The sequence below is a fragment of the Manis javanica genome, chromosome 7 (genome assembly GCF_040802235.1).
Source record: "Manis javanica isolate MJ-LG chromosome 7, MJ_LKY, whole genome shotgun sequence".
NCBI lineage: Eukaryota > Metazoa > Chordata > Mammalia > Pholidota > Manidae > Manis > Manis javanica.
The window spans coordinates 32,429,191-32,454,212 of NC_133162.1; the positions used below are offsets into that span (position 1 = coordinate 32,429,191).

The following is a 25,022-nucleotide window of genomic DNA, read 5'->3' on the forward strand; positions in this document are numbered from 1 at the left end:
ACTTGCATTTGTAAGAGTTTATGTAAGGGTTTAATGTCCAAATATATAAACAACTCTTAAAGCTCAACAACTAAGACAAGCAATCTAATTAGAAAAGGGTAAAGGACTTGAATGACATTTCTCCAAAGATATACAAATGAGTAACGGCACATGAAAACTGGTCATTGACCAACCTCATTGGTTATTAAGGAAATACAAATCAAAACTACAATGAGGTACCACCTCACAATAACTAAAATAGCTTTAATAGTTATAAAAAATTAGTAAGTATTGGCAATTATAGGGGCAAACTAGGAACCTTGTATGTTGCTGATGGAAATGTAAATGCTTCAGTCACTGTGGGAAAGTTTAGCTGTTCCTCAAAAACATGAGACAAAATTACCATATGTCCCATTGATTCCACCCCTAGGAATATACCAAACAAAAATAAAAACAAGTCCATGAAGAAACTCATACACAAATGTTTATAGTAGCATTATTAATAAGAGTCAAAACAAAAATGTCCATCAGTGGATTAATGGACAAGCAAATTATGCTTTGTGTATAACAAAGAATCTTATTTACCCATAAAAAATATAACAAAGTACTGATACATATTACAACCTAGATGAGCATCTAAAGCATTATACTAGGAGAAAGAAGCCAGAAATAAAAATGACAATGCCACGAATCCTTTTACAAGCTACATCCACAGTCGACACAAAGCAGATTACAGGTTAGCCCATTACAGGGTAAGAGGAATGGGGAGTGATCATTTAAGGCACATGGTATGTTTTTATGGTGTGATAGAAAAGTTTTGGAATTACACAGAGCTGACAGTTGTACAGTGAATGCACTAAAAACCACTAAAATGTTTTAAAATGGTTAATTGTAAGGTATGTGAATTTCACCTCAATTTTTAAAATGGCATTACTCTATGAATTGATCCACAGATTTAATGAACTCCCTTTCAAAATCCCCACTGGCTTCTTTCCAGAAATGTTATCCTAAAATTCATATGGAAACTAAAGGAACTCAGAATAACCAAAACAATCTTGAAAAATAACAATTGGAGAACTCACACTTCTCAATTTCAAAACTTAGTACAAAGCTTGTTATTAAGACTACCAGATAGTATGCTACTGGCAGTATGGACTGTTATATAGATTAGTGGAATAGAATTGAGATCACACATACAAAAAAAACCTTCACATTTTCAGTCAATTGTTTTTTGACAAGGGTGCCAAGATGATTTGTGTAGGAAAAATAGTCTTTTGGGGCTCAGGATTCATGGTTACAGACACCTACCTCCAACACCATTTCTATGCCAATGCACTTTATTTTACTCCTAATTAAGGCTTCTCTCTTCATCTATTTACTCTTTCCCACCACCCACCTCTGCACCTCCTGATACACCATTCACTCATTTGAAATCCCCTTCCCCTATCTGTCACTGAAAATATGTTAAGATTTACTTGTGATCACTAGATGTGCATAAGCCCAACTAGATTAAGCCATTCTTTTCCATTCTTTTATACATTATATTCAATGATCATGTCCATCTTCATATTATAGCATATTATTATAATTTATATATTATATATTTCCTAATTTGTAATTTTTTCCATTTCATATGAAGTATCATTCTGTTTCTCCTCAGGTAGATTATTAGTATGTAAAGAACAAGACCCATGTATTCCACTTATTCAACAATTTAATATTTTATCTTCCATGTGCTTAGGGTAGATTCATGCACACAATAAGCAGTAGAAGTGCCTGTCAGCATTACTTCTCTGACCATTGGGACTATAAATACAGAACTATTCAATGAACCATAAAATGCACAAACAATCAAGTGAACTGTCATTAACATTTCACCTGCTCCATCTTGATTAGGAAACTGTCGATAAGGTCCCGAGGATTGTTAATGTCCAGGGATGCTTGGTGCTCCTTTATTTTCTCCAAAGCAAAACTGTTAAAATCAGCAACGTTTTTAAGTACTTTGTTATGACTCCCTGGGAAAAAATCAAGGAGAACAGGGAAACAATTGCAGAGCTAAAAGAGAAAAGAATATTAAATTAAAAAACACTTAAGACTTATATACCACCAGCCAACCCCTGGTTAGAAACTGCACTATAGATACTAGTAAAATATGGTCTCTCTCTGAGGTGAATTTTAATTTTACAAATACTTAATTTTCTATGCAGATAGGTGTATTTAAGAGAGAAAATTCTGACCAGGGAATCAAATGATAATGATTTTTCTGTATTTGTACATCATGTTTATATTATACTTGCATATAAAAGCCTCTTCATATCAAATCTCTCATTTTCACATCAGTTCTTCCCTACAATCTTGAAATATGTAATGGCACAAAATGCTGTGATTCACATATTTTAGGTGAAAACAGAACTAAGAGAGTTTGGGCAACCTGATACACAACATGAAGTTAATCCCTGCTGTTTCTAATTCTTTCTAATAGCCTCAAACACAGAATCAGTATTTTAGAACTGGGAGGGTCCTGAAGACACCATGAAACATAAAGTATATTTTTATGTATAAAGTGTGCACCAGAGCAGCTAAATGACTTCTCTAAGAACATGCCATTCATTATCTTAGGCAGAGTACAGAACATATCAGCTTAGCACAGGGTAAAATTGAGATATTGTGTATAGTTTCTACACCATAAAATCAATTACTTTGTCATCTACAAAACAATTACCTTGTCAGGATGCAAGTGAGGCATGAAACACCCTTATCATAGTCAGTGTTCTGTGGCAGCATTTATGGTGCCTAACATTCTCCCTCCTTGAAGTAGATATTTCTCTTCCTTCCCAAATGCAGGTATTTCTGCCAATTGATGTGCTGAAGAAGTCGCTAAGTGTTGACTGGATGACAAGATTTGTGAGTAATGGAAGCCTTTCAATAAAGGTCCCAGAAGTCGATTTAGTGCTATGGGCATGTTTTTGGGAAGTTACTTAAGTACTCTATGGAAAGTGGACTTTGGGATTTAGTAGAAAATCTACTGGATAGGGTGAGTAAAATTAAATTTCAGTTCACTATAATGGGCATATATTTACTGTCTCTCATTAAAGGATTTGGCAATCTTTCCCACATGTGCACTCCATAATGTTAAGCTCTAGGCAGGAATTTGTGGTGTTCACAGTATACTTCAGAGCTTGATGCACATAGAAATTTGGACTTCTTGGAGAAAAGAATATAAATGATTCCTTGTGAAGAATCTACCTTGGCCTTACCTGCATCCATGGAGAGCTCATTATCTGGGTGTTTTCATTTAACTTTTCCATTATGTTTAGAAACTTCTGATTTTTGTAATCAAAACGATTCTGGAAAACAGTGGAGCAAATCACATTGCAGGGAGCACAGCCCAGGAGAAAAGTGGGATCACAGGGTGAAGCTAAAGAATCAGAAACAATTTAAAAATACTATTAAAATATGCATGTGAAACACTGTCTCTCTGAGATAACAGGTAAAGATAATTTTAGAAACTTAAAAACAATATCTGACCTACAAATTCCCTGCACAGCAAAATATTCAATGTGCATAAAATCAAGTCATCACCTTTTATCTTAACCTGAGTAGACCATTTCAAGCTAGTGAGTTATGTAATACATATATATACATATACATATTTTAAATATTCAATTCACATCCACTGACTTCATTTATACCTTTTCCACCTAAGGTACCTATTAATTTGGAGGGAAAAAGGAAGAAAACATTTAAAGAGGCCATTTTCATATTACTTAATAATTTATCAGTTCTGAATATTATCTCCTGCAAAACCTATAGAAAACTAAACATTGATAAAGAAAGAGAATAGTTAAGGACCTCAAAATATATACATTTTTTTTTGTATAACGAATGGTTGACAGAATCATGTGTAGAACCTTCAGAGAGAAGCTAAAGAGAGACTGTTGATGAATTCATGTATTTAAAGGAATAAGTGTAAAAAATAGGAAGCATCCATGTTGTATGAGAAGAAAAAAACAATTATTATAACATGGATTTTTTTCTTGTCTAAAATATAAAATGAGAAATTTTTATTTCATACACAGATACCAGATAAGTCAAACAAAAAAGGTAAATTGATAAATGGAGTTTTCTTTTTCATTTCAATGTTTAAAAAAATTCCCTTCTTAAGAAGTTAATGTCCATCATTTCCAATCACCATCAAAAAGCAATTTATTTGGGCAAAGCTGCCCTATGTGTGGATTTTGGGATATTGTTCTGTATAACCATCAACAAAATAGTGTGTTTTAGGGAAAGTTTTCTTTCTTGGCAAAGGATCTATAAAATAGAATTGTTGTAATCAAGTGATCAACAAAAAATCATTGAGATCCAAAATTCACATCTTTAGATGTAATTAAGGATAGCTTGAATCAAAAGTATTATGGCAGAGTGACATCAGACAGATGGTGAAACAGGAAAACCCAACCCTTGTTCCCCCATACAAACCATGATTTAGCAATGATATACAGAATAAAATTCCTTAATGAACCTTCCAGAATCCAGTTAAGAAGTCACGGTACCATAACAAGCAAAAATCTGAGAAGAGCCACACTAAAATGGTTAAGAAGAGAGAACTCTCTCTGGAGGAGAAACAGCAAGTAAATGACACTTTCCCAGCCAGTCCTCCCTCAGTCCAATTGGTCAGGCACTTGTGGGAGCTAGTCTGAAACTCTCCATCTGCCTCACATGCAGATCAGCCCTGGATGGAGGTGCTTCCCTGAGTTCCTGCCCTGCCTGGCCCTCTCAGTCCAGCAGCAGTCCAACTTTGCTAACTGGCAGACTGACCACACTTTCCTAGACTTCCTTGCCTTCCCTCAGTGCAAGTGGCCTGCTGCTTTAAGGAACCTGCTTTGGGGCTTTACACCTACACCAGTGGCTCAGCCCTAACACCCCCCTGTATATCCATCCCACCTTACATGGTTGGCCCAGCAGCAGTCTGACATTGCTGACTGGCCCTGCTCTCAGTGAGTCCCAGCAGAAGTACTTCATGTCACACAAAGGGCATGCAGGGGCTAGCTGTGGGGATCAGCCATTGCTGTTAGACAGAAAGGTGGGTCTCACCCATAGCCCACCAACAGCAACCACAGCTCAGCTACAAAAGAGAACCAGGCTCTGGTGAGCAGAGAGTATTGGGCTTCTGGGCATCACAGGACACCCACTTCACAATGCCATTACTTTCAAGACCAGGAGTCATAGCTGATCTATCTAATACAACAGAAGAAACACAGAGACCCAGACAAAATGAGGAGACAGAGGAATATAAGCAAAACAAAACAACAAGATGAAACACCAGATAAAGGTTTAAATGAAAGTGAGATTAGTAATCTTCCTGATAAAGAATTCAAACTAACTGTCATAAAGATGCTCAATGAAATGGGGAAATCAATTTAGAAGCTCCAAGAGAATTTCAATGAAGAGACAGAAAATATTAAAACCATTTAAAGCTGAAGTATACATTAACCAAAATGAAAAGCAGGATAGAGGAGGCACAGGAATAAATAAACATGATGGAAGAGAACTGCAGAGTAACCAAGCTGAGGAACAAGAGAAAAAAATAATTTCTAAAAATGAGAAGACGCTAAGAGAGCTGTATGACAACTTTCAATGAAACAATATTTGAATAATAGGGGTCCCAGAAAGAGAAGAGAGAGACAAAGGGGTAGAAAGTCTATTTGAAGAAGTAATAGCTGCAAACTTCCCCAATCTGGGTAAGGAAGTAGACATTCAGGACCTGGAAGTGCAGATAGCCCCTAACAAGAGAAACCACAGGAGGACAACACCAAGATATATAGTAATTAAGATGGCAAAGATTAAAGATAAAGAGAGAATTTTAAAAGCAGGAAGAGAAAGGCAGACAATTACCTATAAGGTAAACTCCATAAGCTATTAGCAGACTTCTCGGCAGAAACTTTACAGACAAGAAGGGAGTGGTATGAAATATTCAAAGTATTAAAAGGGAAAAACCTACAACTGAGAATTCTCTATCCATCAAGGTTATCATTCAGAATTGAAGGAGAGATTAAAAGCTTCTCAGATAAATGAAGGTGGAACCAATTCATCACCACCATACAGGATAGACTAAAGGGACTTCTTTGGAAGGAAATGTTCATAAGTCTTAGGTATTTTTCATCAGTGAAAATAAACCTACAATAAAAGTAGTAGATGAATTACTTACAAAGCAAGTAGGATGTTCAAAAACAAAAGTACTAAAATCAAACATACACAAAATTAGGCAAAGGATATGCAGAAGATGTAGGCTATGACATCATACATATAAAGTGAGGAGGAGGACAAATGAAAAAGTAGTACCTTTAGATTGTGTTTGAAATCGAGCAACTATCAACTTATTATAGACTGCTATATACTTAGGAAACTATCTGTCTTATGGTAACCACAAACTTAAAGCCTGTAATAGATAAATAAAAAATTTTTTAAAATCCAAGAATAACACTAAAGAAAACCATCAACAAGAGTACCAGAGAAGAAGAAAGGAAGAGAGTAACTACAAAAACATCCAGGAAACAATAAATTAGCAATAAGTACATACATGTCAATAATTACCTTAAATATAAATGGACTGATCAAAAGACATAGGGTGACTGAATGGATAAAGAAGCAAGATCCATCTACATGCTTCCCGCAAGAGGCACATTTCAGACCTAAAGACTTATTTAGACTGAGTGTGAAGGGATAGAAAAAGATATTTCATGCAAATAAAAAGGAGAAAAAAGCAGGAGTAACAGTGCTTACATCAGACCAAGTAGACTTCGAAACAAAGAAAGTAATAAGAGACAAGGACATTACATACCCATAAAGAGATCAGTCCAACAAGAGGATATAACAATTGTAAATATCTATGCACCCAACATAGGAGCTCCTAAATATATAAAGCATATCTAGCAGACCTAAAGGGAGAAACAGACAGCAACACATTCATCTTAAGGGATTATAACTGCCCCCTCCACCATAACATCAATGGGTAGATCATCCTGACAGAAAATAAATAAGGAAACAGAGGCATTGAAAGACACATTAGACTTTACACATATATACAGAACATTTCACCCCAAAATAGGGCACACATTCTTAAGTGCACAAGGAACATTATCCAGAGTAGACACATATTAGGACAAAAACAAAAACCTTAATAAATTCAGGAGGATTGAACTTTTCAGACCATAATGGTATGAAACTAGAAATTCATTACATGAAGAAACCAAAACCCCACAAACACATGGAGGCTAAAAAACATCCATCTAAATAGTCAGTGGATCAAGGAAGAAATCAAAGAGGAAATCAAACAATATATGGAGACAAATGAAAACAGAAATGCAACAGTTCAAAATATGTGGGATACAGCAAAAGTAGTTCTAAGGGAAGTACATAGCAATACAGGCCTACCCCAAGAAACAAGGACATACCCAAATAAACTAAAGTAACTAGAAAAAGTATAACAAAAAATGCCCAAATTTAGTAGAATGAGGGAAATAATAAAGATCAGAGCAGAAATAAGTAAAATAGAGAATAATAAAACAATAGAAAAAAAATCAATGAAACCAGGAGATGGTTCTTTCAGAGGTAAACAAAATAGACAAACTTCTATCCAGACTTATTAAGAAAAGAGGAGGACACAAATAAAATCAGAAATGAAAAAGGGAAAATTATAACCGACACCACAGCAACTCAAAAGATTATGAGAATTCTATGAAAAATTATTTGCCAGTAAACTAACAGTGTAGAAGAAATGGACAAATTCCTAGAAATGTACAATCTTTCAAGAGACTCAGGAAGAAACAATATCTAAATAGACCAATTACAACCAGTGGAATTGAATAAATAAACTCCCAAAAAACAAAAGTTCAGAACCAGAGGGTTTCACAGATGAATTTTACCAAACATTTAAAGAAGAGCTAATACTCATCCTTCTAAAAATATTCTAAAAAATAGAAGATGAGGGAATACTTCCAAATTCATTCTATGAGGCCAGCATCACTCTAATGCCAAAACCAGGCAAAGACACTACAAAAAAAGAGAGAGAAAAAAAAAATTATAGACCAATATCCTCAACAAAATATTGACCAACTGAATTCAAAAATACATCAAAAGGATCATCCACCATGACCAAGTGGGATTTATTTCAGGAATGAAAGGATAGTTCAATATTTGTAAATCAATCAATGTAATACACCACATAAACAAAAGGAAGAATAAAAACTGTATGGTTATCTTAATAGATGCTGAAAAAGCATTTGACAAAATTCAATATCCATTCAAGATAAAGCTCTTAACAAAATGGATATAGAGGGTACATACCACAACATAATAAAAGTCATATATGACATACCCACAACTAATATTATACTTGATAGTGAAAAGCTGAAAGATTTTCCTCTAAGATCAGGAATAAGACAAGGATGCCTACTCTCACCACTTTTACTCAACATAGTACTGGAGGTCCTAGCCACAGAAATCACACAAGAAAAATAAATAAAAGGCATCTAGATTGGTAAGGAAAAAGTAAAACTCACTATTTGGTGATGACATGATACTATATATAGAAAACTAAACAATCAACAAAAAAACCTATTATAACTAAAAAATTGATTCAGCAAAGACACAGGATACAAAATCAACATACAGAAATCTGTTGCATTCCTATAGAGTAATTTTGTATCCTGCAACTTTGCTGAATTCAGATATTAGGTCTAGTAGTTTTGGGGTTGATTCTTTAGGGTTTTTTAAGTACAATATCATGTCATCTGCAAACAGTGACAGTATAACTTCTTCCTTACCAATCTGGATGTCTTTTATTTCCTTGTGTTGTCTGATTGCCTTGGCTAGGACCTCCAGTACTACGTTGAACAAAATTGGGGAGAGAGGGCATCCTTGTCTTGTTCCCAATCTTAGAAGAAAAGCTTTCAGCCTTTTGCTGTTAAGTATGATGTTGGCTGTCGGTTTATCATAAATGGTCTTCCTTATGTTGAGGTGCTTGCAATCTATACTTATTTTGTTGAGAGTTTTTATTATGAATGGATGTTGAATTTTGTCAAATGCTTTTTCAGCATTTATGGAGATGATCATTTTATTTTTGTCCTTCTTTTTGTTGATGTGGTGTATGATGTTGATGGATTTTTGAATATTATACCAGCCTTGCATCCTTGAAATAAATCCTACTTGATTATGATGGATGATCTTTTTGATTATTTTTGTATCAGTTTGCTGATATTTTGTTGAGTATTTTTGCATCTATGTTCATCAGGGATATTGGCCTCTAATTTTCTTTTTTTGTGTGTGGTGTTTCTGCCTGGTATTACAGTGATACTGGCCTCATACAATGAGTTTGGAAGCATTCCCTCTTCTTCTACCTTTTGGAAAACTTTAAGGAGGATGGATACTAGGTCTTCTCTAAATGTCTGATAAAAATCAGCAGTGAAGCCATCTCATGCAGGACTTTTGTTCTTGGGTAGTTTTTTGATTACCACTTTGATTTTATTGCTGGTAATTGGTCTGTTCGTATTTTCTATTTCTTCCTGGGTCAGTCCTGGAAAGTTGTATTTTTCTAGAGAGTTGTCCATTTCTTCTAGATTATCCAATTTCTTAGCATATAATTTTTCATAGTATTCTGTAATAGTTCTTTGGGTCTCTGTGGTATCCATAGTGATTTTTCTTTTCTCACTTCTGATTCTGTTTATGTGTGTAGACTCTCTTTTTTTCTTGCTCAGTCTGGCTAGGGGTTTATCTATTTTGTTTATTTTCTCAAAGAACCAGCACTTATTTTCATTAATTCTTTATATTGTTTTATCTTCTCCATTTTATTTATTTCTTCTCTGATCTTTATTATGTCCCTCCTTCTACTGACATTGGGCCTCATTTGTTCTTCTTTATCTAGCTGTTTTAATTGTGAGTTTAGATTGTTCATGTGGGATTGTTCTTCTTTCTTGAGATAGGCCTGTATTGCTATATACTTTCCTCTTTGAACTGCTTTCACTGCATTCCAAGGAAGTTAGGGTGTTGAGCTGTTGTTTTCATTTGTGTCCATGCTTGATCTGTTTTAATTTGGTCATTGACCCATTGATTATCTAGGAGCATGTTGTTAAGCCTCATGTGTTTGTGGGCTTTTTTTGTTTTATTTGTACAATGTATTTCTTTCATACCTTTTTGTCTGAGAAGTTAGTTGATATAATTTCAATCGTTTTGAATTTACTGCAGCTCATTTTGTGGCCTAGTATGTGATCTATTCTGGAAAATGTTCCATGTGCACTTGAGAAGAATGTGTACCCTGCTGCTCTTGGGTGGAGAGTTCTGTAGATATCTGTTAGGTCCATCTGTTCTAATGTGTAGTTCATACCTCTGTCTCCTTACTTATTTTCTGACTGGTTGATCTGTCTTTTGGAGTGAGTGGTGTGTTGAAGTCTGCTAAAATGAATGCATTGCATTCTATTTCCCCTTTAATTCTGTTAGTATTCGTTGTACATATTTGGATGCTCCTATGTTGGGTGCATAGATTATTTGTAATGGTTATATCCTCTTGTTGGACTGACTCCTTTATCATTATGTAATGTCCTTCTTTATGTCTTGTTACTTTCTTTGTTTTGAAGTCTATCTTGTCTGATACAAGTACTGCAACTCCTGCTTTTTTCTCCCTATTAGTTGCATGAAATTTCTTTTTCCATCCCTTCACTTTTAGTCTGCGTATGTCTTTGGGTTTGAAGTGAGTCTCTTGTAGGCATATAGACAGGTCTTGTTTTTTTATCCATTCAGTGACTACGTCTTTTGATTGGTGCATTCAGACCATTTACATTTAGGGTGATTGTCGATAGGCATGTACTTATTGCCATTGCAGGCTTTAGCTTTGTGATTACCAAAGGTTCAAGGGCAGCCTCTTTACTATCTAACAGTGCAACTTAACTCACTTAGTATGCTAGTACAAACACAATCTAAAGGTTCTTTTTTTCCCTCCTTTTTCTTCCTCCTCCATTCTTTATATATTAGGTATCATATTCTGTACTCTTTGTGTATCCCTTTACTAACTTTAGGGTAGTTAACTTAATTTTGCATTTGTTTAGTAATTAATTGGTCTCATTCCTTTACTGTGGTTTTATTTTATCTGGTGACAGCTGTTTAGTCTTAGGAACACTCCCTTCTATAGCAGTCCCTCCAAAATACACTGTAGAGATGGTTTGTGGGAGGTAAATTCTCTCAACTTTTGCTTATCTGGAAATTATTTACCCCTGCTCTGAATTTAAATGATAATCTTGCTGGGTAGAGCATTCTGGGTCCAAACCCTTCAGTTTCATTGCACTAAATATATAATGCCACTCCCATTCTGGACTATAAGGTTTCTGCTGAGATGTCTGATGATAGCCTGGTGGGTTTTACTTTGTGTGTGATCTTTTTCTCTCTCTGACTGCTTTTAATACTGTGTCCTTATCCTTGTTCTTTGCCATTTTAATTATTATCTGTTGTCTTCCTTGGGTCCCTTGTGTTGGGAGATCTGTGCACTTCAATGACCTGAGAGACTATTTCCTTCCCCAGATTGGGGAAGTTTTCAGCAATTATTTCTTCAAAGACACTTTCTATCCCCTTTTCTCTCTCTCTTCTTCTTCTGGTACCCCTATAATGTGAATATTGTTCTGTTTGGATTGGTCAGAGTTGCCTTGTTATTCTTTCATTCCTACAGATCCTTTTTTCTCTCTCTGCCTCAGCTTCTTTGTGCTCCTATTCTCTAATTTCTATTCCATTTACCATCACCCTACCTCTTGTAGTCTACTTTTAAGTCCTTCCATTGTATGTTTCATTTCAGATATTGTATTTTTTGAAGGTTCTGTCTCTTGAATTTGTCCCTGAGATCTTGAATATTTTTATGTAGCTCTGTTAGGATGTTTATGATTTTTATTTTGAAATCTTTATCAGGAAGATTGGTGACTTCAGTTTCACTGAGTCCTCTTTCTGGTTTTTGAGGGATTTTAGATTGAACAAGGTTCTTCTGCCTTTATATAATCCTACAGAATAATATGGAATAATAGCTTTGTGGAGGCAGTGCCCTGTAATGCCCAGAATATCTATTCTCCAGAGCTTCCCAGCACCTGGAGTAATGGTGGGGGTCACAGGCAATCGGCACCAGTGTCTGCTTGTAGAAAAGAGCTCTTTCCTATTTCCCAGTTGCAGTGCCTGCCTTCATTGCCAGAGCCTGTGAGCAGAGCAGGCAGGGAGCAGCCTCTTGAATACACCCTTATAGCTGCCACAAGTGGGGCTGCCATCTGGCTGGCCTGGAGGAGTGGCAGGGGTTGCAGGTGAGTGGCACCAGTGCCTGCTGGGAGACAGAGCTCTTTCTTGCTTCCTAGCCATAGTAAGTGCCTCCAATGCCAGGGCCACTGGGCTGAGCATGCAGGGAACAGCCTCTGTATTATGCCTTTGTAGCTGCCATAGGTGGAGCTGCCCTCCAGCTGGCCTCGCACGATGGCAGAGGCAGCAGATTTGTGAGCCAGCGCCAGCCTGGAGGAAGGGGTGGCATGCTGTGTATCGTGGTGGGGGTCCTCTGGGCTACATTGCCAACCAGGGGGATGGAGCACCTGAAGCTCCTGAAATTTCCTAATGTGCTGGGCTGAGTGTGCCAGGATGATTTTGTCCACCTGTCCCTTCCCCTGAGCAGCAAGCTCTGTGTAATCTTTCCCCCTTTAGCAACCCTCTCACTATTGAGAAGTCTTTCAAAGCACCTGCCTTTCTTTTGTCCCAGAGTGGCTGGTTGTAGGTATCTGTTCTCCACAAGCAGCTGGAATCTCAGTCTCTCTGAGTGTCCCGCCTGTCTTTGCTTTGCAACCCCTCTAGTCTTCAGAGCACCATGCAATGTGGGTTCATGCTCCTGGAGTAGATCTCCAGGGCTGGATATTTAGCAGTCCTGGGCTTCTTCTCCCTCCCCACTCTGTTTCTCTTCCTCCTGCCAGTGAGCTAGGGTGGGGTGAGAGCTTGGGTCCCACCAGATCATGGCTTTGTTACTTTACCCTTTTCTGTGAGATCTTCTTCTTTTTGTCCCAGATATGGGCAGTCTGTTGCTGTCTTTCTTCTGGTCACTCTTTTAGAATTAGTTGTATTTGCTGTATTTTCATATTATATGTGGTTTTGGGAGGAGATTTCTGCCTCACTTCTCATGTCGCCATCTTTTTCCAGTTGAACAATACTGTCTTAATTTTGCAATATACTATGTTTTCTGGTGCTATTTTTGTACAGTGATGCAAGAGCCTTGCATGAAAATATGAACAATTTAATAATAAAAATCCAACATCTTCATAAAAAAATAAAAAATCAAACACAATGAGCAAAAGAGACTGAGAAGTGACTGGTGGTTACCTTGGGAGAATGGTTGAGGTGGGGGGATGAAAGAGGTGATGGGGATAAAGATAATATATTTAAAGATAAATATAATATTAATCATAATATAGTTAGAATGATGAAAGAATAGCATAGAGAATATGGTCAATAATTCTGTAACAGCTTTCTTTGTTGACTGATAATAACTATACTAGTTGAGGTCAATGTCTAATAATGTAGATAACTGTTGAATCACTATGTTGTATACTTGAAACCAATATAATGTATTTCAATTAAATACATTCAACTAAAATTCTATACTATACTTCAATTTAAAAAAAAAGAAAAGAATGGGCATACACAGTGACTATTCAGTGGGACAGTTTAGCTCCTGATAGAAAGAATGCTCACCTCCCTGTACCCTGCCCACCCAATATGTAAAACCTTCAGGAAAAATAATACTAGTAAGAGTAATTTTACTTTACCTGAATCAGCATCTCCCCCAAGCTGGAAGTGAAAGCCCCAGGTTGTGATTATGCCATCATAGGAAAGAGGATGGAGCCTGCATCTAATGCACCAGCATTTCAATGGGTTGCCTGAGGGACCGGTTTCTGCCTTACCTACTTGGAATGCTTATAGAACTGGCATAGTCTGGATGCCCAGGACCACTAAAAATAAAGGACAATATTTCTAGTGGCATGCCCTGGCCAGCATGGCTTGGCATGATGTAAAAAAGTTGCACAACTTGAGGCTTATTCTTCAAGGGGAAGGGAGAGAAGTGGATCATGCATCTGGCATTTTGGCTTTATGGAGTACTACCCAAGGGTATGGTATCTGTTTCACATGGCTTGGAGCACTGAGGGGGAGCTTACTAATTTTGAGAAAAAGGTGAGTTAGTAACTTAATTTCTCTTGAACCAGAAAATTCCACTGCTATAGATAGACAACAAAGGGAGCAAGAGATTACTAGTGCCTGCAAAAGAAACCAGCAAGTGTTTCTGATTGTGAAAATGTATGCACAGGTCCAGAGGAATTTCATCCACCAAAAGAAAACGTTTTCACAGGCCCTCAGAGTCTCAAGCCAGTATGCTTGGGGATGGGTTTGCCCTATAAAAATCCAGTCCATATAGACAGGAAAATGTGGCAGTTTTTTCAGATTCACAGATCTGAACATGAAGTAATGAAAACACATAAAGAAGCAGGAGACATGACTCAAACAAAGGTACAAACTGAATCTCCAGAAACATATGCTAACAAAATGGGTTCATATAACTTACCTGAAGAAAGAATTTAAAAAAAAAAAGATGCTCCATGAGCCTCAGAAAATGATGCATATGAGAATGTGATAAAAGATACAGAACACATGAAAAAGAACTAAAAAGCAGAAATTTAGGGGCTTGAAGAACACAGTAACTTACCTAAAAATTTGCTAGCAAGCTTCAATAACAGACTTGACCAAGCAGAAGAAAGCAAACCCAAAGACACTATTTAATCAGAAGAACAAAAGGAAAATGAAAGGGAGTGAAGAAAGCCTAAGGGACTTATAGGATACCAACAAATGGGTCAAAATACACTTTATGGGAGAAGAGAGAGGGAAAGGGGCAGAAAGCTGTATGAAAAAGCAATGGCAGAAAACTTCCCATATCTGGGGGGAAAAAATGACACCCAGATTCAAGAAGGCCAACATGCTATAACAAAGATGAACAAAAGAAATCCACTTTGAGATACATGTGACATAATGAGTTTTAAGAAATACATATATTTGGTCATCTAGATGACCAAATATATATATTTCCTAGATATTTGGCCTTCATCCACAGTTCTGGAAACACTGCCAAGTAGTAAAGGTGAAAGAGGTGTTTTGTCATGTTAATGAGTGACTTTTGGACCCCACCCAAGGACAGGGGCTGGGGGCTGAATCAGCCAATGGCCAAAGATTTAGTCAATCATGACTATGCAATGAACCCCTCACAAAAGAACTCTGAGAAGAGCTTATTGCTCTTTTGGATCCTGCTTCCCTGTCAAAGAGCTTCCATGCTTGGGGAACCAGAACACCTCCACATGCCAGCAAGCCAGGCCCCAAGCTCCACAAGGATAGAAGCTCCTTTATTTGGAATCTTGCCCTATGCATCTCTTCATCTGGCTGTTAACTTACATCCTTTATGGTATCCTTTATTAAACTGGTAAACATAAGTGTTTTCCTGAATTCTGTGAGCCACTCTAGCAAATTAATCGAACTAAAGGGGAGGTCACTGGAACCTCCAATCTGTAGCCAGTAGGTCAGAAGCACACGTAATAGCCTGGGGCTTCTGACCAGCATCTGGAGTGGCAGGGGGAGTGCAGTCTTGTAGGACAGAGCCTTTAACCTGGGGAATCTGGTGTTGTCTCTGGGCAAATAGCATCAGAACTGAGTTTTCAGACACCCTGCTGGTGTTCAAGAATTGCTTGGTGTTAATGTGTGGGAAGACCCTGTCCCAAAAAATACACACATATAAATTGGAATTGGGTCTGGAAACCCAAAAGGAGTTAGTTATACGATTATCACTGCTGGGTATAATACTATAATTGTTGTTGTATGTGGAAGAACACATCACAATACGTTATAATGAAATTGTCAAAAGTAAAAGACAAAGAGAATTTTGATAGAGGAAGAAAAAAGTAACTTTTCACATACAACAGAACTACTGTTAGGACTATTTCTGTGCAGAAACCTTGCAGCATAGGAAACCAACATACAAAAATAATTCGTGTTTCTATATACTGACAACAAACTCTCTGAAAAAGAAAGAAAATAATCCCATTTAAAAGAAATTGAGGTACATTCAATAAAGTGTACAGATCTTAGCGTACAGCTTGATGAATATTGACATGTAACCATTGCCCAGATCAAGACATCAAACAATCTCACTAATTTTTTTCCCCTTCCATCTACTTCACTCATCCCCCCCACCACCCATGGTAACCACCTGTCTGTTCTCTTTGTTATGAGTTTATTTCAGTTTTGTTTGTTTGTACTTTTGCTTTGTTTTTTAGCTTCCACATATAAGTGAAATCATACAATATTCATCTTTTTCTGTCTTATTTATTTCACTTAGCATAATACCATCTAGGTCCATCCATGTAGTAATAATATCCCATTTAAAATAATAATCCCATTTTAAATAGCAAAAAACAACAAATAAACAAAACAACAGACTACTTAGGAATAAATGTAACAAAGGAAGTAAAAAATCTGTACACTGATCTCTCTCATAAGACACTGATGAAAGTAATTGAAGGCACAAATAAATAGAAAGATATCCAGTGTTCACAGATCAAAAGTATGAGAATTGTAGAAATGTCCATATTACCCAAAGTCATCTCTAGATTCAATGCAATCCTTATCAAAAAGTCTAATGGAATTTTTTAAAATATAAAAACAATTCTAAAATTCATATGGAACCACAAAACTCCAAATTTCCAAAGCAATGCCAAGAAAGAAGAAAAAAAGCTGAAAGTATTAAACTTCCTGATTTAAAATTATATCACAAAGCTGAGAAATCAAAACAGTTTGGTACTGGCATAAAAACAGACATACAGACCAGTGGAGTAGAACCAACAGCCCAAAAATAAACCCACTCACATACTATCAACTAATATTTGACAAGGGAGTCAAGAATACTCAATGTGGAAAGGACAGTCTCTTCAATAAATGGTGATGGGAAAACTGGATATTCATATGCAAAAGGATGAAACAGGTCCCCTATCTTATAGCATTTACAAAAGTTAACTTGAAATGGATTAAAGACTTAAATGTTAACACCTTAAACCATGAAAGTCCCAGAAGAAAACAGAGAGAAAAAGGATTCTTGACATTGGTCTTAGGAATGATTTTTTTGGATATGACACCAAAGCACAAGTGGGACACCAAACTAAAAAGCTTTCTGCACAGCAAAACAAATGATCAACAAATGAAAAGGCAGTCTACAACATGGGAAAAAATATTTGCAAACCATATATCTGATAAGGGGTTAATATCCAAAATATGTAAAGAACTCATACAACTCAATAGAAAAAAATCTACTTAAAAATAGGCAGAGGAACTGAATAGACAATTTTCTAAAGAAGACATACAAATGGCCAACAGGTACACGAAAAGGTGTTCAACATCACTAATCATTGGGAAATACAAATCAAAACCACAATGAGATTATCACTTCACAAGTTAGAATGGCTATCACCAAAACTCAAAAGATAACAAGTGTTGGCAAGGATGTGGAGAAAAGGGAACCCCTGTGCACTATTGGTGGGCAAGGAAATTGATACAGCCAGTATTTGAAAAAGTATGGAGGTCTTCAAAAAATTAAAAATAGAACTACCTTATAATCCAGTAATACTACCCCCTGGTATATATCTGAAGGAAATTAAAACAGGTATTGAAGATATGTCTGGACTCCCATGTTTATTGCAGCATTATTACTATAGGCAAGATATGGAAACATCAATGGATAATATATAAAGAAGATATGAGATAGATAGATAGAATATATACATACAAAATGGAGTATTATTCAACCATAAAAAAGAAGGAAATTCTGCCATTATGACAACATGGATGGACCCTAAGGGCATTATGCTAAGTGAAATAAGTCAGACAGAGGAAGGCAAATACTGTATAATATCACTTATATGTAGAATCTAAAAAGTTGAACTCCGAGACAGTACAAAGGTGGTTATCAGGGGCTGGGGTGTGGGGAAAATGGGGAAATGCTACACAAAGAGTAAAATTTCAGTTAGAAGATGAGTAAGTTCTAGGAATCTAGTGCCTAGCATTGCAATTATAGTTAACAACACTGTATTATATACTTGAAAGTTGCTGAGAGTAGATCTTAAATGTTTTCCAAGAAATGGTAATTATGTGACTTGATGGAGTTCTTAGATGGTACAGTAATCATACTGCAATATATGAGTATATCAAATCAACATACTGTGTACCTTAAACTTACATATTGTTATATATCAATTGTATCTCAATAAAGCTGGGGGAAAATATTGAGTATAGACCACCATCTTTCAGGAAAATTCATGGTTTTGAAAAAGCTATATATGTAGGTGTAGTTAGGCTACAGTGCAAAGAAAATGTGCGCTTCAGCAAAAAACTATGCACTGTCTATAGCTCATACTTCAGCTTTATCTAAGTCTGTGGGAGATACTTTGCCACTTTGTAAATTACCAATAACTGAGAGCAATTCAGAGTAATTCTTGTCTACAGATATACAAATTATGTTTTATCCAGTAGACGCTCAATTGACTTTCTTAGTTTTGCCTTCATTGCACATTCACATCAATACTCCTTTACCCTATATAAGTTTTTATTCTTTGACCCCCTCATCTTTGAACTGATTGCAACACCTTGTTACAGCTGGTTATAACTGATTTCCTCATTAATGAGTTAAATAACATATTGTGCTCATGAAAAAGAAGAGGAAGACATACAAATAATCAACAGGTATATGAAAAGATGCTCAATATCACTAACCATTAGGCAACACAAATCAAAAGCAATGAGGTATCACCTTATATAGAGGACGACCATTATAAAAAAAAGAAAGGAAGGAAATAACAAGGGCTGGTGAGGGTATGATGAAATTGACCTCCTATACACAGTTGATAGAATGTAAAATGGTGCAGCTACTATGGAAAACAGTATGTAAGGTCCTCAAAAAAATAAAAATAGAACTGCCACATGACCCAAAAATCTCACTTCTGAATATTTATCCAAAAGAATCAGTCAGGAGCTCAAAGAGATATTTGCACTCTCAAGTACACTGCAGCATTATTCACAATAACTTAAATGCCTATCAAAGATGAATGAATAAAGAAAATACAGTAATTACATATATTAGAATATCATTCAACCATAAAATGAAAGAAATCTTGTCAAATGCAACATGGATGAATCTTGAGGACACTGTGCTAAGTGAAATAAGCAGATTACAGAAGCTCAAATATTGCATGATTCTACTTATATGAAGTAGCTAAAGTAGTTAAACTCAAAGAAACAAAAAGTAGAATGTTGACTGCCAATGCCTAGGGAAATGGAGTCACAGTTCAATGGGTATGGAGTATCAGTCATGCAAGATGAAGAGTTCTAGAGACAGGCTGTACAACAATGTGATTATAGTTAATAATACTGTAATGTATACTTTATAATTTGTTTCTCTCATATTATGTGGGTTTTTTTTTTTACTATAAATGTTTGTAAAGTGTTGAGAAGAAATGATAGGGCATGTTATAAAAAGAAACGTTTAGTAAGTGGCTTCTATGCCAGGCTCCTTTAAATGTTCCTGGGCTCTAAACTTTAAAAGAACTTTTATTTTAGCTAGATAGGTGGAGGGTAATTTGGAAAGCCTTGGGGATATCTCTGTCCATATGTAACTAACAGGTAAAATCTGGTTTTCAGTCTTACACATAATTTGGAAGAAAGAGTTAAAAATTAAAAATTTGTAATCCAGGCGGAAAATCAGAATCTTTGTGACTCTTTATAACCAACCGGCAATGGGAGACAGAGCCAAATTTCTACTTGAGAAGACAGGGTAAGCAGTTATTGATTATGGTTGAAATCTAGTTAAATAAAATATTTTATAACTTGGTATTTGTGTATTTTGGAGAATTATGATTAGCACATATTTATTCAAAAATATAAATCATACTATGAGTATTAGGTAACAAGAAATAATAATGATATTTTTAAAATAGTGCTGTCTTTACAGAGAAATCATAATTGATGAGAACTGCACTAAGATAATGTCTAAGTGATTGAAAGCATAGATGGCTCTCAGACATGTCCGTGAGGCTGACCATATAAGTATAGTTCAATTAAGTGAAAGCACATGTCACTTTTTTCATGCTCCATAAAAGGATACTAAGTTCCTTACTACCATGTCCACTTGACAAGTATTTCCTGGCCATATGCTGTGCAATAGAGAATGCACATTTAAGTTATAGTTAATACATTGTTCTCTCATTCAGAAAATGACTCAAAACTACTCTGTGATTTCTGACTTGAAAACAAAGTTCAGGAGAGAATAGTATTAAATAACCTTTTGTGTGCACAGATACAGAAAAGCTGCCTTGGCCCTCTGCTTCACACCCTCCCTCTCTCACCAGAGCTGACGATCACTACCCCTAATGAAAAATTTGACCACCCCTTGAATGTTTCCAAGCACATCATTAGAAAATAGTCTGTTAAGGCCAGAGTTACAGAGTACAGAATCAATCACCCACCATTGGTTTTTCTCAACTCCTCCACAAGGCAGCGGGCTTCCTCTTGAACGCGATCCTCAATGCTCCTCTTCCCCATCCCGAAATTCCGCAGGGTCATCAGGGAGAAGCGCCGGATCTCCCTCCATTCCTTCCCATTGCTGAAAATGATTCCTGCCAGAGGGGAAACAGAAAATAAAAGGGAAGCTCTAGACAAGGAGGAGGATGCTGACACTCATAGCCTTGCAGATGGGCCAAGCTCTGCTGAGATGGTGAAATTCCTATTTTCCATTGTCCCACCCCTGTTATCAATGCTGCACACAGACCCATACACCTACCAAGTCCTTTACCAGCTTTTTCAGCCACTGGAAAACTGCCTCTTCCAGAAAACTTCTCTCCCATATCAATCAGAGCTTCCTTCACTGCTTCATATCCATAGAGCACCACAGTGGGCCTCATGCCAAAATACAAAGTGAACACAGGCCCATATATTTTTGAGAGCTGGGAAATGGAAAGGAGATGCAAATAATAGCAAAAGTCACTATTTCATAATGTACTGTGCCTGATTCAGAATGCTATTATCCTATTTTTGTTTTTATTCTGCTACACATAGCCTAAAATATTTCTGAATTTAGTACATAAATATGAGGTTGATTGCTGTAGCTGCCATGTATGGATAGTCTGCCATGTGCCTGGCAATGGACAGATAATTGGTACCCAGATTACAATTAATCCTCAAAAGAGCACCTTCATCAGGTTTATTTGCTCCATTTGCAAATAAGGAAACTGAGGTCAGAGAATCCAATTCCCTTCCAGCATCCATGGCTACTGCATAGAAGACCTAAGTTTGAACCTCTTCTTATTTGATCTCTGATCCTTCAGTAATATATCAATCCTTAATGACCATTTTAGACCAATACCCAGCTGACTGCTTCAAGATACCCTTCAGAGTTCTTCCAATAAGAATTCTGATTCAGTAGCTCTGTAATAAATACTAGAAATTCATATTTTAAAAATCAATTCAGGTAACTCTAGTGCCCAGCCTAGCTTGTGAGTCACTGCTATTAACACAGAAGGAAAGTGAGCCTCACAGAGGCAGGGCCAGGACATACAACATCTCATGGAAGCAGTTTGTACAGTCCAAATGGATGCTGTTACCTCCAATTGGATTCTAATTACTACTTATTTTCATTCACTCATGCTGGTCCTGAACCAGAGCTATTTCCAACATCAGACAAAATTCGCTGATGCACTTTAGAGAAGTGCAGTTTTCATGGCTATCTAAACAAAACACACAGTTTATATACATGACCTGGAATGAAATCTATAATCACAAAACACTTCCCTTATCATTTACCTTCAGCCAAGTATCAGCAAATGGCTGTGAAACAAAGGGAAGCAACAGTCCCAGCTTTTGCCATTTTATTATTCTGATTCTATCACAGAAAGACTTAAATGTTCCACTATTCACAAAACATATTATTTCATGCCACTATTTCTGATAGTGACACACTGGAAAAGGCAAGGGAAACATCATAAATCATAGGTAAATGACTATTTACTTTACAATGACCTATTTTAATAGTGTGCCCCCAGGAATTTATTTCATTTTAAAAACAGGTTAATTTGTATACCCTTTGCAAGCCACAGGAGAAGTATAAAACATACTTACATTGCTTAAGGTTTTGCTGGTATTCTTAATATCTAACTGTAGGATATTTCCAATAATTGGGAGAGGAGTAGGCCCAGGTGGAAGCTTCCCTTTTCCAGAGCTCTGTTTCCAGAGTGAAAGGAGAAGACAACAGGAGAGACAGAGCACCAGGACCACAACCGCATCCATTGAAGCTTTCTCTTCTTAGACAACCCTGTGGTCTAAAGCTTTTGTAGCAGTCCCTGCTACCTCAACCTGTGCCTCTCTAAAATATACAGGAACCAGTCAACAGCATCCACTTTATACTCTCTTCTGAGTGAACTTTGGCCCACTGATAGTGTCCTTTAGTCTTATTTTATTTCTATCCAGTGACTACTCTGGGGATTCCCGTTTAATTGTACTGGCTTGAAGTCCAGGTGCTGATAATTATTTCTTTACAAAAAGGTGGCTCTAATGTGCAGCCAGGATTGAGAAACACTGAACTCATAATCCAGAATGGCTCAAAATTGGATTCAAATCAATGACTAGTCGGGGATTTATGATTTTGAGTACAATCGTGTATTCTATGCCTTATATATACAAAATGTTTATTTGTAACGCTGTATGTAATACTAGGATACTTTGTCTTTGAAAGTGAAAGATTTTCAAATATTTTAAAACGCTATACTAAGATTACAGCTGCCTATACATAAAACAGCTATAACTCAAAATCTGAAATGACCAAACACACAAACACAATTAGTTAAATACATTTACATGTCTCTGACCATGAAATCACTCCCATGCCCCCACAAAAAACCACTCTGGAAAGTAGAGATTATTATTTTGTATTTTTCAATTGGGGAAAAGGAAGATTCTGGGAGAACAGGAGACCTGTCCAGTGTCACACAGCTCATAATTGACAAAACTAGGATTTAAACTGAGATGGTTTAATGCCCACTGTGATACACTCACACCATAGCTCTTCAAGAACAATTTAGAAAAACAAAACAAAACCCCCAAACACATAACTCTGAATATACACTCATTCATGGTTCATAAAATAACAGGCTTCACATTGAATATTTGACTTCAGGAATAAAAGGGTAATAGATTCTAAAGAGAAAAAAAATAATAAAAGGGATCCTCTCATCTCCATCACTGCAGAAGTGAAACTTACTCAACATATTTGAGAGAAGAGCCAATCTAAAGAATTTAGGGGTGGGGAGGCTTGAAGAAACTATGTCTTCCCCAACCTCCTCACTGCCTGAAAATACTGCTTCTTCTGTCACCTTTTTGAGTCTGTCTTTGCCAGAAATAGTATGATCAAGTATACAAAGCAAGGAAGGGAGATTTTAGACAGAATGGATTTTAGACACATGGATTCAGTGGAGGATGAAAGACAGGGACTTGATTAAACAGACCCACAGCACAGAACCACCACAACATGCAGACCTGGACAGCAGAAGACAGTGAGTGGCTGTGAGGATCTCAGTATCATGGGAATAATATATTTTACTAGATCACTAATGATAATACTTTAAAAACATGCATTCTAAAAAAATACCACACTTGTTCTAAACTAATTAGTGCAGTTATTTTCTAAGCTCTTTTATTAATAAAAAAATAAGCTTTTGTCAAAACCTAATTATAAAATAGTTTGTTCCTCATGTTAACAGGATTTTGACCATTAGCAGAGAATTTCCACACCCCTCATATCTCTTTTGATTCTCTCAATTACTTTTGCCTAAGTTAAAAATATTCCCATTCTGGAGATTTGGAAATTGGACCTTGGAGATTCAGTACTTGGGCCAAGCACATGGTATCTGCAGGTGGTAGGGCTGAGACAAACTCACATCCTGAGTCATTCCCTTAAAGCAAACATCAAGCTCACTGAGGTCATCAAGGCTACTGAATGAGTACTGTGATTAAATATTTTGTGATTCCTCCCAATCAGTGACTAATATTAATTTAGTTAATAATTACATCACTTGTTGATGAAAACTGGAGTTAGGAAAGTTTACTTTTGTAATCTTTTAACTTGAGTCCAGACTTGGGTGATTTCATCCAAGACAAAGAGAAGCAGTAATTTGCTATCTAACTCACATTAGCTCTAACTCTAAAAGAACTGTACCAGCTTATTTTGCATGAAATAAATTCAGTTACTTTCTTTATAGCAATAATTTTATTGCCTGAGAAATGAGTGTCTGAGCTGGGCTTCACCCTTCAGCTAAGGCTCTTGATTGGTCCTTTCTTTTTATATAATGAGAATCAAAGATAATTTAAAGGTAGAAGGGATGAACTAGTTTTATCTTTATTTTTTCAAATGAGCAATGAACTCAGTGAAATAAAGTGTCACCAGTGCATCAGTGCAAGACCTCACCTTAGAATCTCAGTTTTCCACCTCCTGGTTCAGTGATGTCATGGAAAATGACATCATGTCACATTGAAATGCATTCCCATCACAGTCCAAATGATCAGCAAGGCATCGACATTATGCTCCCCATTGTCACAGACTAATGCAAACTTCATTTTTGGCTAGAGTTGAGGATTAGAGCTTTTCTTTTTAATTAGCAGAATTTATTTTTTAGAGCAGTTTTATGTTAGCAGCAAAACTAAACAAAAATTACATAGCTCCTACATACTCCTAGCCTCTCACAATCAACCACCCTCACCAGTTGTATATTTGTTACAGGCAATGAAGTAGTATCGACACAATACAAACCAAAGTCCATAGATTACATTAGGGTTCACTCTTAAGATTGTACATTCTACGGACTTTGACAATTGTATGACATGTATCCATTATAGTACAATACAAAACTGTTTCA

At 36.5% G+C, this 25,022-nt stretch overlaps 1 protein-coding gene across 2 annotated transcripts in view; it reads right to left on the reverse strand.

Annotated features, from left to right (window-relative positions):
• Positions 1-22,545, reverse strand: part of LOC108409895 (cytochrome P450 2C9-like) — a 47,484-nt gene extending 24,939 nt beyond the window's left edge. Inside the window, exons 1-5 of one of the 2 annotated variants that reach the window (XM_017680687.3) lie at positions 22,234-22,541; positions 20,900-21,062; positions 20,586-20,735; positions 3,237-3,397; positions 1,858-2,034 (exon numbers count right to left, since the gene is read on the reverse strand). In XM_017680687.3, the coding sequence (XP_017536176.3) occupies positions 1,858-2,034; positions 3,237-3,397; positions 20,586-20,735; positions 20,900-21,062; positions 22,234-22,401 (819 nt within the window). In that variant the 5' untranslated portion in view covers positions 22,402-22,541. Of the gene's footprint in view, positions 1-1,857; positions 2,035-3,236; positions 3,398-20,585; positions 20,736-20,899; positions 21,063-22,233 lie in introns of both variants that reach the window. The other variant, XM_073240654.1, reaches the window with a different exon arrangement.
• Between the last annotated feature and the right edge of the window lie 2,477 nt (positions 22,546-25,022).